This window comes from Heterodontus francisci, chromosome 5 (genome assembly GCF_036365525.1).
Source record: "Heterodontus francisci isolate sHetFra1 chromosome 5, sHetFra1.hap1, whole genome shotgun sequence".
Taxonomy (NCBI): domain Eukaryota; kingdom Metazoa; phylum Chordata; class Chondrichthyes; order Heterodontiformes; family Heterodontidae; genus Heterodontus; species Heterodontus francisci.
Genome location: NC_090375.1, coordinates 199,525,497 through 199,542,294, shown reverse-complemented (window position 1 = coordinate 199,542,294; position 16,798 = coordinate 199,525,497). Strand labels below are relative to the sequence as shown.

Genomic DNA, 16,798 nt, shown 5'->3' with positions numbered 1-16,798 from the left:
CCTTCCAATCATTACCTATAAATCTAGTAATACCCCTGCTGGACCCTTCCAATCATTACCTATAAATCTAGCAATACCCCTGCTAGACCCTTCCAATCATTACCTATAAATCTAGTAATACTCTTCATATACCCTTCCAATCATTACCTATAAATCTAGCAATACCCCTGCTAGACCCTTCCAATCATTACCTATAAATCTAGTAATACCCCTCATATACCCTTCCAATCATTACCTATAAATCTAGCAATACCCCTGCTAGACCCTTCCAATCATTACCTATAAATCTAGCAATACCCCTGCTAGACCCTTCCAATCATTACCTATAAATCTAGTAATACCCCTGCTGGACCCTTCCAATCATTACCTATAAATCTAGCAATACCCCTGCTAGACCCTTCCAATCATTACCTATAAATCTAGCAATACCCCTGCTAGACCCTTCCAATCATTACCTATAAATCTAGTAATACCCCTGCTGGACCCTTCCAATCATTACCTATAAATCTAGCAATACCCCTGCTAGACCCTTCCAATCATTACCTATAAATCTAGTAATACTCTTCATATACCCTTCCAATCATTACCTATAAATCTAGCCATACCCCTGCTAGACCCTTCCAATCATTACCTATAAATCTAGTAATATTCCTCCTAGACCCTTCCAATCATTACCTATAAATCTAGTAATATTCCTCCTTGACCCTTCCAATCATTACCTATAAATTTAGTAATATTCCTCCTAGACCCTTCCAATCATTACCTATAAATCTAGCAATACCCCTGCTAGACCCTTCCAATCATTACCTATAAATCTAGCAATACCCCTGCTAGACCCTTCCAATCATTACCTATAAATCTAGTAATACCCCTGCTGGACCCTTCCAATCATTACCTATAAATCTAGCAATACCCCTGCTAGACCCTTCCAATCATTACCTATAAATCTAGTAATACTCCTCATATACCCTTCCAATCATTACCTATAAATCTAGCCATACCCCTGCTAGACCCTTCCAATCATTACCTATAAATCTAGTAATATTCCTCCTTGACCCTTCCAATCATTACCTATAAATCTAGTAATACTCCTCATATACCCTTCCAATCATTACCTATAAATCTAGTAATATTCCTCCTCGACCCTTCCAATCATTACCTATAAATCTAGTAATACCCCTCATATACCCTTCCAATCATTACCTATAAATCTAGTAATACCCCTCATATACCCTTCCAATCATTACCTATAAATCTAGTAATACCCCTCATATACCCTTCCAATCATTACCTATAAATCTAGTAATATTCCTCCTTGACCCTTCCAATCATTACCTATAAATCTAGTAATACCCCTCATATACCCTTCCAATCATTACCTATAAATCTAGTAATACCCCTCATATACCCTTCCAATCATTACCTATAAATCTAGTAATACCCCTCATATACCCTTCCAATCATTACCTATAAATTTAGTAATATTCCTCCAAGACCCTTCCAATCATTACCTATAAATCTAGCAATACTCCTCATATACCCTTCCAATAATGAGCTGTGTTTATTTCTAATTTTCAGATAGGAAAAAAAGTTGCCAGTGTTGCCTCAAAATGTACCTCCTAAATGTCGGCAGTAATTAACTTCCATTCTCTCTTAGGCACAAGAAGTTATCAAAAGATTGACATTAATTGTGTGTGTGTTTAATTTGTAGATTCTGATGAAGATGACGCTGAGAATCCAAAACATTAGCAGGTGCGGAAAATGGTAGAGCTATTGACTTCTGTTTGCACTATTCAAGTCCAGGCTTGCGAGTGAGAATACTGACTGACAGATGCATGGTTTCACAGTTACGCAAGAAGATTCAAGCTATTCCTGAAGCGCTCTTTAATCTCTCTTTCTCTGGCATGCCCTCACTCTCTTTCTTCTCCAGCAATCCTAGTAATGTACAGCATTCTTCCTGCCCTATGAAAGTGTGATGCTTTGAACCTCAAGCCAAGAGGGTCCAGACAACCAGGTTTTTGGTTCATCGGGAGAAATGTAGATGGACTTCGCAGTACCGAGTTGTTCCTTTGGGACGGGGTCCACTGCAACCAGGGTCACTTCTGCACAAGTTGAAAGGTAGAATTTGCAGTAGGGCACCTTCCATTCTGGCATGTTGGATTTTCTCCCAGCTCTCAGCTGGACAAGCTTTGGTGATGCTTTTTCCTGGGTCTCCCTCTCTCTCACTCTCTTCAGAGAGCCACCTTTAAAGCTGAAGGTTTCTCACATCTTGCCTGTTAGACATAGATCGTTCTTCCTGTGGTGACCAGCAATGGCCCAGGATGTTGCTACTTCACACCTCCTTTGTTTCAGATCAACCTATTCAATTCAAAAATGTTTCTTGATGAGTTAAGGATGGGCATAATTGACACCTGTTAGTTTTGAATGTATTCATTTGTCCTTGCCAGACAGTTTGAATACACAAAGGTAGGGTCTTTGGACTTTTGGTGGCCTTTTTTTAAGCACATTGTCCACTTAAAAAAAAAGTCAATTTTGATAATTCTTCAGGCTGAGCTCTTGTAGTTTCAATTGCTGCGCATTATGTGAGCGTCAGAGCAAATTTTAACTTTCACATAGATAGGGACAAGCAGCCTAGCACATACCAGAGAGGACTTGCCAAAGAAGACAGCTGTGGGGAGATGTTGGTGTCGCGTTAATGTCACTTGACTAGTAATCCAGAGGCCCAGTCTAATGTTCTGGGGTCACAGGTTCATATCCCACCATGGCAGCTGGTAGAATTTAAATTCAATTAATAAAAATCTGGAATTGAAAGTTAGTCTCCGTAATGGTGCCATTAAACTATCCTCTATTGTCGTAAAAACCCATCTGATTCACTAATGTCCTTTACCGAAGGAAATCTGCTGTCGTTACCTGATCTGGCCTACATGTGACTCCAGACCCACAGCAATGTGGGTGACTCTTAACTGCCCTCTGAAATGGCCTAGCAAGCCACTCAGTTGTCAAGGGCAATTGGGGATGAGCAACAAATGCTGGCCTTGCCAGCGACATCCACATCCCACAAAATAATTAAAAAAAGACAACTAAAGAAGTAAGAAACAACATAAAATTAAAGCAAAAGCATACAAAAATAAAAAGAAATGGCCTACTCCTGTTCCTTAGTTTTGTTCCTTTCCTTCCTTCCCTCCTATGTGGAATCCCTCCGTGCTTTTTAGTTTTAGTTTTAGAGATACAGCACTGAAACAGGCCCTTCGGCCCACCGAGTCTGTGCCGACCATCAACCGCCCATTTATACTAATCCTACACTAATCCCATATTCCTACCACATCCCCACCTGTCCCTATATTTCCCTACCACCTACCTATACTAGGGGCAATTTATAATGGCCAATTTACCTACCAACCTGCAAGTCTTTTGGCTTGTGGGAGGAAACCGGAGCACCCGGAGGAAACCCATGCAGACACAGGGAGAACTTGCAAACTCCACACAGGCAGTGCCCAGAATTGAACCCGGGTCGCTGGAGCTGTGAGGCGGCGGTGCTAACCACTGCGCCACTGTGCCACCCTAACTGATACTGGGACCATCTCACCCAAGCAGCAAGCTATCGGCTGCACACCACTAGAATTGTTTAATCGCCGATACTTCAAACCTAGATGTAAGCACAATAATTGTGTTGCAATAATTCTTAATACGGAACAAAGATTTTCCTTGTGACAGTTTCATACCTGGTGATTAAACTGTTGTGGGCAATGTACCTATTATAAATAGTTCTGGGATGAGTCCCCGACCGTAAGCCAGCCTTGATGGGTTGTGTTATGTTCCAGTTGTACAAACTGTAATTATTTCTTCTTGTGGTCCACAGCCCTGACTGGAAATACTTTTATCTTGTCATCTTATGCTTCAGGTTCACAGGAAAACCCAACAAGACATCAGAAGTAATGAATTTTGAACAAATGTTGCAATAACCGGTGTTTGACTCAAAAAGCTACTGCAAATTTTATCCCTTTTGCCGATTATAGCAGCTTTGTCCCATAGGAACAGCAGCAGGCCCTTCAGCCCCTCAAGCCTGTTCTGCTATTCTGTTAGATTGTAGCTTATCTGTACCTGACTCCATTTTCCTGCTTTTGCAGCCATATCCCTTGATAACCTTACCAATCAAAAATCTATCAAATCCCAGGCTTGAAAACTCCAATTGACCTTCAGCTGCTACAGCCTTTTGGAGGGTAGAGTTCCAGATTTCTGCTACCCTTTGTGTGAAAAAGTGCTTCCTGATTTTGCCCCTGAAAGTCCTGTCTCTCATTTTAAGATTATATCCCCTTGTTCTGGATTCTCTCACCAGAGGAAATAGTTTATCCGTATCTATCTTATCAAATCACTATCATTTTAAAACAGCTTGATCAGATCACGTTTCCACCATCTATAGTCAAGGGACTACAAGCCATGTTTATGCAGCCTGTCCTCAATTTATTATGGTGAATCTGTGCTGCATCCGCTCCAAGGCCAATATATCCTTCCTGAGGTGTGGTGTCCAGAACTGAAGGCAATACTGCACCAGGGGTCTGACGAAGGCTCTGTACAACTGAAGCATAACTTCCTTCTCTTTGTATTCCAGCCCCCTTGAGATTAAAATAAATTCATCACTTCATCACTCCAGCGTTTGAAGTTTTGTTCTCTTTGTGAAACATTTGTTAGCTGACAGCTGGGCCAGTTCAGTTTTTACAGTAAACAGTCAATGGTAGAGAATATGTGAGCTTATGATTCATAATCAGCATAAAGCAGCAGAAAAGAAACTATTGTCATTCTTTACTGATCGAGGGTGAAAATAGGCTACTCAGTAATATTTCATTGTGACTCAGTTGCTCTGGAGCTGGTGGGAATCGTCTCTGTTATTAACTGGAGGTACCAGCTTTACTCACTAGCTATATAAGTTAATCAATCACTCGCCTGGATGGTTCAGGCAATGTATCAGATGCAGTCTTAGTTTTGAAAACATTTCATTTTGTACGGCCTGTTTTCCACTTTGCACTTTTTAAACCCATGAGCATTATATATAAAACTAACCTCAGTCTGTGTGAGCTAATAGAATTTTAAATTCTGCAGAGAAGTGGAACATTTAAATGAAGCTCCTGCAGCCTAACTGTTGTTGAAGAGAGGAAAGGAGTGTCTAGGAATAGGCTAGGAGAGGTTCCAGGCTATTCCTGAATCAACGAGCAACAGCAGGCAGTTGTAGTGATGCTGTTTTTAGAAATAAAAAATGTTGAAAGCACACAAGCCAGTGTACACCTGTGAAGACGGGTTAGTAAGAGTCTGACTGACTGTGTTTCCAGCATTCGCAGTTTTACCGGTTGGAACAGATGTTAGCGTCTGTGTAGCCACTGTTCTTTAACCTCAATGGGTTGGGTGCCAGGCAGCATGAGAAGGATTTTATTGTATTATATTGAGTTGCCCAATTACTCTTAAATATGTGATTTTACTTGTCAGTATCATTGGGGATTTATCAGACCTTCCGGTATCATCTGAAATTGTGTTATGCTTTGCATTTATGTCTAATTCCTGTGGAAGAGCCTGTCACTCCAGAATTGGCCTTTATAGCCACTCCAGGCGCTGCTTCACAAACCACTGACCACCTCCAGGCGCGTATCCATTGTCTCTCGAGATAAGGAGGCCCAAACGAAAGAAAGAAAGAAGAATTTTGAATCAGTTATAACAGCCAGTGAGCACTTTGACTGATTAGATCATTGACTGTTCATTAGCTTTTTCAGCTGTGTGGAAGTTTGTTGTAAGTAACTTGACTTTTTCTCTCTGTCCACCACCCCCTCACCACTTAGTTCAGCAGTTGCCGTGTGGATGCAGCTCAGCCTGAAAGGGATAATGGAAACGTTTCTGAGAATAGCAAAGCTGCAGAATTCTCCCAGTACAAAGATTCCTTTTGGGGACGAGCGTGATGTGATGTGACTGGCAACAGCAGATCTGTGATTCACTTTGGGCACCAGAGCTCTTCACCTGATGGGCATTTATCACTTTACTGCCTTACGCTAGCTCTGAAATGATTTTAGTATTCTGTCATCACTGAACTAATGGTTTCAATCACAGAATCAGCTTCTACGCAACATGTCTCAAAATAGCTCATTATAGGCTCCAAACCAATCATTTCAGGGATTAATAATTCTACTGAGAATATTTGAGGATTACTGACAGGTGTGATCATTTTACCTGACTGATGTGATTTAGGCTATTCACTTTAAGCATTATGTTGCACTAAAATTCTCCATGATTTTTGCTTGGTCTTTCATTATTTTAAATGGAATTGGCCAAATGCAGCAAAATGTTATAAATTATGAAATGTTCCTGAACATTTAAATTCTTTTTAGATTTATGCCTTATTTGTAAAGGTAAATATTGGAGATACACAGAGGGAGAATTGCATAGTTGTGCAGCCCATGTGTGTTAGCCCATGTGCTGTGTTTTTACCCCGAGTATCGATGCACAGCTTACAACAGTTACATTCTGCAGCACAAGCTTAGTGAAGGAAATTTTTTTAAATCATTTTTATTTAGCTGACAATAGCAACAGATTAGGCAGAAAAGTTCATTACATTCTTGACAATTAATTCAAATAAGACGAGTTGCAACAAAGTGAAGAATTAAGAGTTATGTTTTCTTTACCCATTAATTGCTCCAGGGTTTGCAGAAAATCCCAAAACCTTATGCAGGTGACAGGGGTGCAATTTCTGCTGCCAGTAGTGCTTGGTAATTGGAATCTGTCAGCTGATCTTGCTCCCATAGTAGCACTCTCTTCACACTGCAAGCCCTTGTGATGTGGCACTGTATGTGTGTCCATTTTTTCATATGAGAAGCACCAACACAGGTTTTCCAACCCTTTGTTTTGTACATCATTTAAGTTTAATAACATTCTCACTTTTTAATAACTGAAGGAGTACATTTATAAATTAGTGCAATAAGCCATTATAATCAATTTTAGTTGCTTGGTAGCTTTTTTGTAAGAAATAGTGTAGAATAAAATAATTCTAAAAAGAGAGCCCTCCTCAGGGCAGCACTCCAGCTATTGGCGGCCTTCGCCCGAGCTCTCATGTGAATAACATATCGTCGTATTTCCAGATTTTTGCTCCTCAACTCTTAAAGGTGCTTTTCTGATTTTTGAACCAAGACTAGCTGACCCCTGTCCAATAGGAAGGCAGCCTGCCCTTGCCTCATGCTCCCTCTCCTATAAGATCTTCTTCCGCTAACAAGGTTTTTTTTTTTACTAGACTTCTGATCACCATTCTCCCCACACCTCTCACCTCTCAGGTAGGTTGCAGACAGAAATAAGTGAGGACTGACCTTTCCTGAGCCACTGGATAGCGGGTGAATCTTTTGATCAGACACAAATCAGGAGGTCGCCCTTTCTGTCTTTAACCTGCTGAAGGAAGGAGGCTCTCGGTTAGAACAGGGATGTTTTCAAGGTGCATAGCATATTTCCATGGTTACAGGTGCCAGTGCTATTTAATTGATAGACAATCATGGACTCTTCATTTTCACATAGCTTACCCTGCCCCCAGAATATGACCAAATATCTGGGCATGAGGAGGATATTGTGTGTGTTAATAAGTATAATTGCCTCTGTAAAGTTCATGCACTGTAGAAATTTGCAAATATATATTAATTTTAATACCTCAAATTGGATTGAAATAGAATTCTACATAATTTGCATTTGATCAACTGCTTTAATGGAAAATAACCAGTTTAATTATGTACAAGCAGATATAACAATAGCCTATTACAGTAAAAAGATTGTGATATTGAGAACTGCTGCTGCTACACTGAAATTATAATTGCTTATTGCATGTTCCAGGGGCTTTTAACTTGCATCGTATTTTATACAAATGCTCAGAATTAAAATTGTTTTAATTCTATTTACATCACTAAATTCAAATTATTGGATAAAATATTGTTTTAGCACAAAAAAACTCTGATTGTCAAGGAGGGAGATGGTGACATAGTGGTAATGTCAGTGAACTAGTAATCCAGAGGCCAAGGCTAATGATGTGGGACACAGATTCAAAACCCACCACGGCAGGTGGTGGAATTTTAATTCAAAATCACAAGGATTCTGGGCAGAATGGATAGGGAAAGGATCTAGAATGAGAGGGCACAGATTTAAAGTGGCAAAAGAAGCAAAAGTGACATAAGGAAAAACCTCATGCAGCGAGTGGTTAGGATCTGGACTGCACTGACTGAGTGTGGCAGAGGCAGGTTCAATCGAGGCATTCAAAAGGAAGGGAATTAGTCTGTTCTCTGAAAAGGAAGCATGTGCAGGGTTACGGGGAGAAGGCTGGAGAATGGCACTAGGTAAATTGCTCATTCAGAGAGCTGGTGCAGACACGATGGGCTGCTGTAACAATTCTACGATTCTTTGTCAAGATCCTGCTCTATGTACAAATCTATTGAGCAGTATGCTCTTATTTTAATGTCATACTTCCCTTTTTTTGTGCCTGCACCCTTGGATTGTTTTGTATTCATTATTTTTTGGAAAAGATTCAAGTTCCAGCTCTGAGCTGATATTCAAAATCCTTCCCTTCCTTTGTTTAATTAACAGCTGGTCATGACTGAGTGAATTCCATTTTTATCTCTATCTGTCCACAAGTAATTCTTCTGGAGTTCCCTGCCACTGGGTTTAAACAAATAGGGGTGGCGCAGTGGTTAGCACCGCAGCCTCACAGCTCCAGCGACCCGGGTTCGATTCCGGGTACTGCCTGTGTGGAGTTTGCAAGTTCTCCCTGTGTCTGCGTGGGTTTCCTCCGGGTGCTCCGGTTTCCTCCCACATGCCAAAGACTTGCAGGTTGATAGGTAAATTGGACACTAGCAATTGCCCCTAGTATAGGTAGGTGGTAGGGAAATATAGGGACAGGTGGGGATGTGGTCGGAATATGGAATTAGTGTAGGATTAGTATAAATGGGTGGTTGATGGTCGGCACAGACTCGGTGGGCCGAAGGGCCTGTTTCAGTGCTGTATCTCTAAACATAAACAGGACTGCCTTTCAAAAATACAACTCTTTGTGGGAGCAAGACTGAGCGTTAGTGAAGTGGAGGCTGAATGTTGCTGCTTTGTGCTCACATCAAATTCCCTGCTCAAACTTTACACAAAGGAAATTAGGGCCCTAAGTGATCAAACTGCTGATATTAAACACACAAGATCAGTTACAGGAAGACTGCTTGGAATGTAAATAATCAACCAATGCAAACCAAAGTGTGCAGAATCAGTCCAAGTGGTTCCAGCTCCTGCATTTATGCTGGTGCATGTGATATTATGTCTCTAACTTTCAAGTCATGCCTTGTTTTATTACACTGAAATAAATAGATCACTTTATACATTAAATCATTTACAATAAATGTAAATTGATCAATGAAAATGGAAGAAAGGTGTTTTCTTTAATAAATGTCTATTTGCTGCTTTGTGACTTGTGATCTTTCCTTTGCCCTTGCATCACCTCATGTTTAATCTCTTGATTTCTTTAAGCTGGTGTCCTGACTACCAATCCTTCCTTTAACAAATAAACCCATTTGTTTTAAGCCCATCAAAAATATTATTCTGTTACTTTCTAATCAGCTGATAGTCCTGCACTTTTCTATGAATTTATATTTGTGTCTCATTGTGGCATCTTACCATACAGTGGCCTTATTAATGCAGCTATATGCTTCATTTTCATTCAGTCCATAAACAGCTCAATGATAGTGGTGCAGGTGAGGTTTATAGAATCCTAGAAATGTACAGCATGGAAGGTGGCCATTCAGCCCATCATGTTAGCGCTGTCTGACAAGTAGTTTTCCAGCCTAATCCTACTTTCGAGATCTTGGTCCGTAGCCTTGTGGGTTATGACGCTTCAAGTACTTTTTAAATGTTATGACTATTTCTGTCTCTACCATCCTTTCAGGCAGTGAGTTCCAGATCCCCACCACCCTCTGGGTGAAAAACCTTTGCCTCGATTCCCCTCTAAACCTCCGACCTCTTACCCTAAATCTATGCCCCCTGGTTATGGACACCTCAACCAAGGGGAATAGGGCACTCCTGTTCACTGGGTTAAATGGACCACTACCAAGTTTACTGCAAACTCAGTTCTGTACAATAATTCCACCTTTCACCTGCAGTGAAGTATTAATTCTTGTCTATTTGAGAGTTGCACCCTGAAGTCTAATCCATTATTAACATGGTAACTGCTCAATATAATCGATGTCAGACTACCTTTGTGTATTATAGTTTCTTTATATAGCTATCTGTTATATGGAAGTTTTGTAAAGTCTCATTAAAACTTGTATATAAGCGCAAGGCCTGAGTTTCTGTGTTTCATAAATGCCACACTATTTCAATTGAACTTGATGAAAAGGTTCTGCCCCCAAACAGCTGATACAATTGCTGTTTGTGGGAGCTTGCTGTGCACAAATTGGCTGCTACATTTCCTACATTCCAACACACTGCAAAAGTACTTCATTGGCTGTGATACGATGGGCTGAATCGGCTCCTTCGATGCTGTATTGTTCTGTGGTTGTTCTAAAGCACTTTGAGAAGTCCAGTGGTGCTTTATAAATGCTTGTCTTTTCTTTACCTCTTTGATCAAACTTTTAGTCAAGCCATTTCAACACTCCCCCCTGCTCTCATGCTCACATCTCTGTCCTGGGATTGCTGCATTGTTCCAGTGAACATCAATGCAAGCTCGAGGAACAGCATCTCATTTACCGATTAGGCACACTACAGCCTGCCGGACTGAACATGGAGTTCAATAATTTCAGAGCATGACGGGCCCCTCATTTTACTTTTATTTTCAGTTATTTTTTCTTTTTCCCTTTTAATATATTTTTTGTGTTTATTTTATTTTATTTCATCTTAGTTTGTTCAGTTTGCTTACCCACTTTTTTTCACGTTTGTACTTGCGGCTGTTCAATTTTCAGTCTGTTAACACCTTTTTTGTACTAATGTTTTCTCTTTCAACACACCATTAACATATCTTTGCTCCATGACCTTCTGGTCAGCTATTCTGTGACCTCGTCCTATCTACACCTCCTTTGTTATCTCTTGCCCCATCCCCACTTTACTTGCTTATAACCTTTTACATTTCTAATATTTGCCAGTTCTGAAGAAGGGTCACTGACCTGAAACGTTAACTCTGCTTCTCTTTCCACAGGTGCTGCCAGACCTGCTGAGTATTTCCAGCATTTCTTGTTTTTATTTCAGATTTCCAGCATCCGCAGTATATTACTTTTTATTCTAGTCATCTGTCCCTTATGTGGCTTGTTTTATTACATTCCTGTGAAGTGCTTTGGTATGTTTTATGACGCTAAAGATGCTATATAAATTCAAGTTGTTGTTGTATGGAATTGTGTGGCAGTAGTTACCAGAATTAACCCCACTTCATGTTGGTGAGAAATGCAACTTGTGCCATTGGTATTTCATCACCAGAGGGAGCCATTCGCAGCGTGCAGTGATTCTGAAAAGACTGACTCGGCCTCATCAGATGCTGCAAAATGATTAAGTCCTTTTCCATCAATAACATTTAATCTCTTTGGAAGGTATTTTCATTCTGCAGAGCAACAGGTATGATTAGAGTCACTTAGTTTGTCATAAATTGCAATGACAGAATGAAATAAAGAACACATAACACTACCCTCAGTAGGTCGTCTTACTAAATCTAAACAGAATAAACTGCATCCTGACCTGCAGTTCAGGACAGAATCACTCTTCCTGCAGTCTCTGATCTTGCAGCATTTCACTGCCCGTTTATTTCTGTTTCCAAAGGCCAGTCTGATTTTTCAGGTGTACCAGATTCTGCTTTATTCCTGACTATGCATTCAGGAAGCGATCACAACTCTCCCAACACAATGGGTGCAAGGTGCATACCCTTTATGAACACAGGCCACCAAATTGTATATTGTTTGATATCTGGGGAAAAAAATTCCAATCAGCCTATTAACCACCTTTCATCTGACTTCCCCTTAAAGCAGCTTCAAACTCAAAATACATTGTAAAATTCATACTTAGATCCCATCAATGGAAAAATAGCCCAACATAATCCTGAATCATGATAACTTAGAAACATGGTTTTCAGGGATGTGAGTTGTTTTATTGTGAATGGGAATTTCTTTGTGAAATGTGCCTTTATTTTATGGCTTGTTTATTTTAGTCAATGTGAAAACCCAAGGAGCACAATTTATGCTTCAGACATTCTGACCCAGAATAGATAGACTGAGCCAATCACACCACATAAAGATATTTCATCATGTGAAATCTAACCCATTTTTATTCAGTGATTTACACAGACTTCAGATCACATGGAGTTTACACATTACACATGCTCAAGTATTTTTTTTTTTAAATCCAGTAGTTTTCAAATTTTGGTTTCAGCTAATACATTATTTACTAGATAATCTGTACTAACTTAAACTTACCCTTCAAACAAACGAAGAAACATATTTGAGTGCATTATAATATCCCACTTATTGCTCCAAAGCATAGATTTATCAGTCGAAGAAACTCAATTTGTAAAATTATATTTTGTCACTGGGCTGGAAAGGATTATTGTTTCTTCATGCTGGGCATTATGGACAGCAATGACTATCTTTCACAGCCAGTTCATCTTGTTCCGGCCAATATCGTTTTCAGTGTCCAAATCCTGTTGGTTTGATCATACCTGTTGCTCTGCATGCTTTACCTTTTTGTAGAATAAAGCAGCCTAACAATCCAAGCCATACCCCAGTGTTAATTCAGTCTATCTTCAGAGAGATTGAAGATATACACATGCAAAGTACATTAATAACTGCCCCAACAACAACAATAAAATTGTATTTACGTAACATCTTGAACATCTTTCAAACAAAATTTAACACTGGACCACATGAGAAGATATGAGGGCAAATGACCAAAAGCTTGGGTTAAGAAGTAGATTTTAAGGAGAGTCTTAAAGGAGGAAAATGGGGTAGAGAGGGGGAGAGGTGTAGGGAGGGAATTCCAGAGCTTAGGGTCCAGGCAGCTGAAGGCACAGCCACAAGTGGTGGATACTTCTCATGTCCTGGAGAACTATTTGTGCAGGAAGTGTTGTCAATTGCAGCAGCTTGAGCTCTGGGTTTTGGAACTTAAGCGGCAGCTGGTGACATTGCGGTGCATTCGCGCGGATGAAAGCTACGTGGATAGCACGTTTATAGATGTGGTCACCCCATAACGTAAGAGTACGCAAGGAGAGAGGGAATGGGTGACCACCAGGCAGTCAAAAAGAATCAGGCAGGAGACCCCTGAGTGCATCTCGCTCTCCAGCAGGTATTCAGTTCTGACTACTGAGGAAAGTGATGCTTCACCTGGGGAGTGCAGCCAGAACCAAGTCCATGGCACCACAGGTGGCTCAGCTGCACAGGGAGGGGGGTACAGGGAAGACTGGAAGAGCCATTGGGATAGGTGATTCAATAGTAACGGGAATAGATAGGTGTTTCTGTGGTTGCAGACGTGAATCCAGGATGGTGTGTTACCTCCCTGGTGCCAGGGTCAAGGTTGTCACTGAGCGTCTTGTTATGACCAAGTGAGAAAGGTGTCCAGGGGTCCCTCTCAGCCTTCACCTGGTCTTACCGTAACAGGGTTTTTTTTTAAACACTTTTTTTTAAGCTCCTCCTTGGTGAATCCTTGTTCACCACTTTTCAATTATGAGGCAAAGAAACCAGCACAAACAGGCTTTCTTAGGTTTAAAGAAGAAAAGTTGAAATTTATTAAACTTGAACTTAAACTCTAATTCGGTTGATGCCTACAGAAACACGACGCACCCACGCTAGCATGCGTACACGATACACACATGCAAATAGAGACAGAAAAGAGCAGAAGAAAAATAAAGTGGAAATGTTTGAGGCAATATCTGAAGAGTTTTTGTTACAGGTCTACGAGCTCACTGTAGAGTCCTTGATTGTAGGTAGATCTTGCTTTTCGTTGAGGCCCAGTATTCTTCTTAAATCTTGTTCGCTGTAGGAGACTTTTCTCTCTTGGGGTTCATGTGTCTTCAGTGGATTCAGAGGCTTGTGAGAAAGAGATGGGAGCAGACAGGAGAGAGATCTGCTCAGTTCAGGACCAACCAGTCTTTCTGCTCAAATTCTCTGTGGCTAGTTCAAAAACCCCCTGGAACAACCAGTTAGTCAGATTACCAGCTGGCCCAACCAGTCCTGGCCCCTGTGGATTGCATCACCCCAGCAGGCCCTGGAAAATGCTCCCCCACCCCCTCACTGTCCAGTGATCAACATCCATTATGGGTTGAATGTGTCAGGGAATGGTCCTTTATCTACACAAGCACCATCTGTTAATATGCAAATATCTTTTCCAGCCATGGCTGATCTGTTTAACAAGTCATTTCCTTGCTCCAGCAACAGTTTAAAATCAGTATCCATGACAAAATTAATGTGCCTCTTTCTTGGCCGGTGGGGGCCTAGCATGACAGGCTGCAGAGCATATATGAGGGGAGAGGGTGAACAGCCAGCAGTCGTGGTCCACATCGGAACCAACAACATAAGTAGAAAGAGGGATGTGGTCCTGCATTCAGAATTTGGGGAGCTAGGTAAGAAATTAGCAAGCAGGGCCTCCAGATTACTCCCAGTGCCATGCGCAAGTGCATATAGACATAGAAGGATAAGACAGATGAATGCGTGGCTGGAAACATGAGGGAGGGCTTTAGATTCCTGGGACATTGGGACTGGCTTTGAGGGAAGACGGGACCTGTACAGGCTGGAGGGGTTGGACCTAAACAGAGCCGGGACTGAGTTCCTTGCGGGACGTTTTGCCAGTGCTGTTGGGGAGGGTTTAAACTAGTTTGGCAGGGTGATGGGGACCTGAGGGTAGACTCGGTTGGGAGAAAATTAGAAATGAAAATGGAAGGCGGAAAATTAATGGATGAGTCTAGAAGACAAAGGAAACAAAGGTTAGAAATTTTTTTTTAAAGAGTTTGGCAGTGCGCAAGGGTATCTATTTCAATGCGAGGAGTAGAGCAAATAAAGCACATAAGCTGAGGGCACAGATAGACACGTGGTAGTATGATATCATAGCTATTACAGAACATGGCTGAAGGAGGGACAGGAATGGCAGCTCAACGTTCCTGGTTACAGGGTTTTCAGACGCGATAGGGAGGGGGACAAGAAAGGAGGGGGAGTAGCAATTTTGGTCAAGGAAACTATAACAGTTGTGAGGAGGAATGATGTGTTGGAAGGTTCATCAAATTAGGCCATACGGATTGAGCTAAGGAACAAAAAAAGGGCAATCACATTGCTGGGAGTGTACTTACAGACCCCAAACAGTCATAGGGAGATAGAAGAGCAGATACGTAGGTAAATCTCTGCAAAGTGCAAGAACAATAGGGCAGTAATAGTCAGGGATTTTAACTACCCCAGTATTAACTGGATAGTTTTAGTGTGAAAGGAATTGAGGGAGCAGAATTCTTGAGGTGCATTCAGGAGAACCTTTTTGGCCAGTACGTAGCAAGTCTAGCAAGAGAGGGCGCAATTTTAGACTTAGTTTTAGGAAATGAAGATGAGCAAGTGGAAGGAGTGGCAATGGGAGAGCATTTTGGTGGTTCAGTCAGCTTTAACATAATTATGGAAAAGGACAGAGATAGAACAGAAGTTAGAGTTCTCAATTGGAGCAAGGCCAATTTTACAAAACTGGAAAGTGATTTAGCGAAAGTGGACTAGAAACAGCTACTTGAAGGTAAATCAGTGTCAGAGCAGTGGGAGGCATTCAAAGGGGAGATTCAAGGGGTTCAGAGTAAACATGTTCCTACAAAGAAAAAGGGTGAGACGGCCAAATCTAGTGACCCATGGATTTCGAGGAGCCTACAGAGTAAGATAAGGCAGAAAAGGAAAGCTTATGCCTGAAGGGGTTAAGTAGAAACAAGTTGAGTTTTAGAAAAGCATCTCAGCGGAATTTAACAGTCAGGTTGAGAAAAGAAACCAACATGCTGCTAATGTAAAGGGCAGGAGTAGGGAGTGAAGGTTGGAGCCGGGACTTTGAGGCCACTGTTTCCGTGGAAGGTTGATGTGATGGGAATCAAAGAGATAATAGACTCAGAATGGAGCCATCTGGTATGTGTATTGATAAGGCTGAGGATGTGTGTTCATTGGAATGTGTAATTAATCACCATTGTTTTATGATTAATCATATCAATCATCTATTGTTTGAACACATTGCATGATAAGAACGGTATATAAGTTGGTGCTGTTGAATGTAAAGTCAGAGTATTACCTCAGAATACTCAAGGTGGTATCTCTCCCTGCATGCGTTTGAATAAACCATCGAACAACCTGTACCTGAGTTTCCTCGTGTGGTGATTGAGATGTCCCACAACAGTCTGACGTAGCCTGCAGGATAATCGCATCAGACCATCGGAGTGGCACTGCTAATGGATGAGTACATTTATTTACCACCCATAGTTAGGGCAGTAAGCCTACCCGAGTGAAGATCTGGTCGAGTATTCAAAGAATCTGAAGGAGGACTCAGGACAGGAGGTGCGCTGGGTAAGGAGGCAGAACCGCACTGGGGGGACAAAAGTCTGAAGGTGCTCAGAGGTCAGAATCACTTACCATAAAGTATACTGAACTTAGAGCCACACTGGTCGGGAGAGTCATAGGGGAATAGGGGACCGCGCTGGGTGACGTCAGGAAGCAAGCAAAATGTCAGATAAGAAGTTGAGTAGCAAAATGTTTTCTGACTGGGGCCCGCATGACTAAGTTTATGGCAGAGCAACATATAAAGACTATGTTTTTAGTGAAATTTCAAGTGAGTAAAATCAAGT

General features: G+C 41.2%; 1 protein-coding gene across 5 annotated transcripts in view; it reads left to right on the top strand.

Annotated features, from left to right (window-relative positions):
- Positions 1–9,447, top strand: part of stard3nl (STARD3 N-terminal like) — a 47,306-nt gene extending 37,859 nt beyond the window's left edge. For 2 of the 5 annotated variants that reach the window (XM_068032615.1, XM_068032613.1), the window contains exons 8-9: positions 1,712–1,752; positions 5,826–9,447. In XM_068032615.1, the coding sequence (XP_067888716.1) occupies positions 1,712–1,749 (38 nt within the window). In that variant the 3' untranslated portion in view covers positions 1,750–1,752; positions 5,826–9,447. Of the gene's footprint in view, positions 1–1,711; positions 5,711–5,825 lie in introns of all 5 variants that reach the window. The other 3 variants (XR_010975120.1, XR_010975119.1, XM_068032614.1) reach the window with 3 other exon arrangements.
- Positions 9,448–16,798: the final 7,351 nt, after the last annotated feature.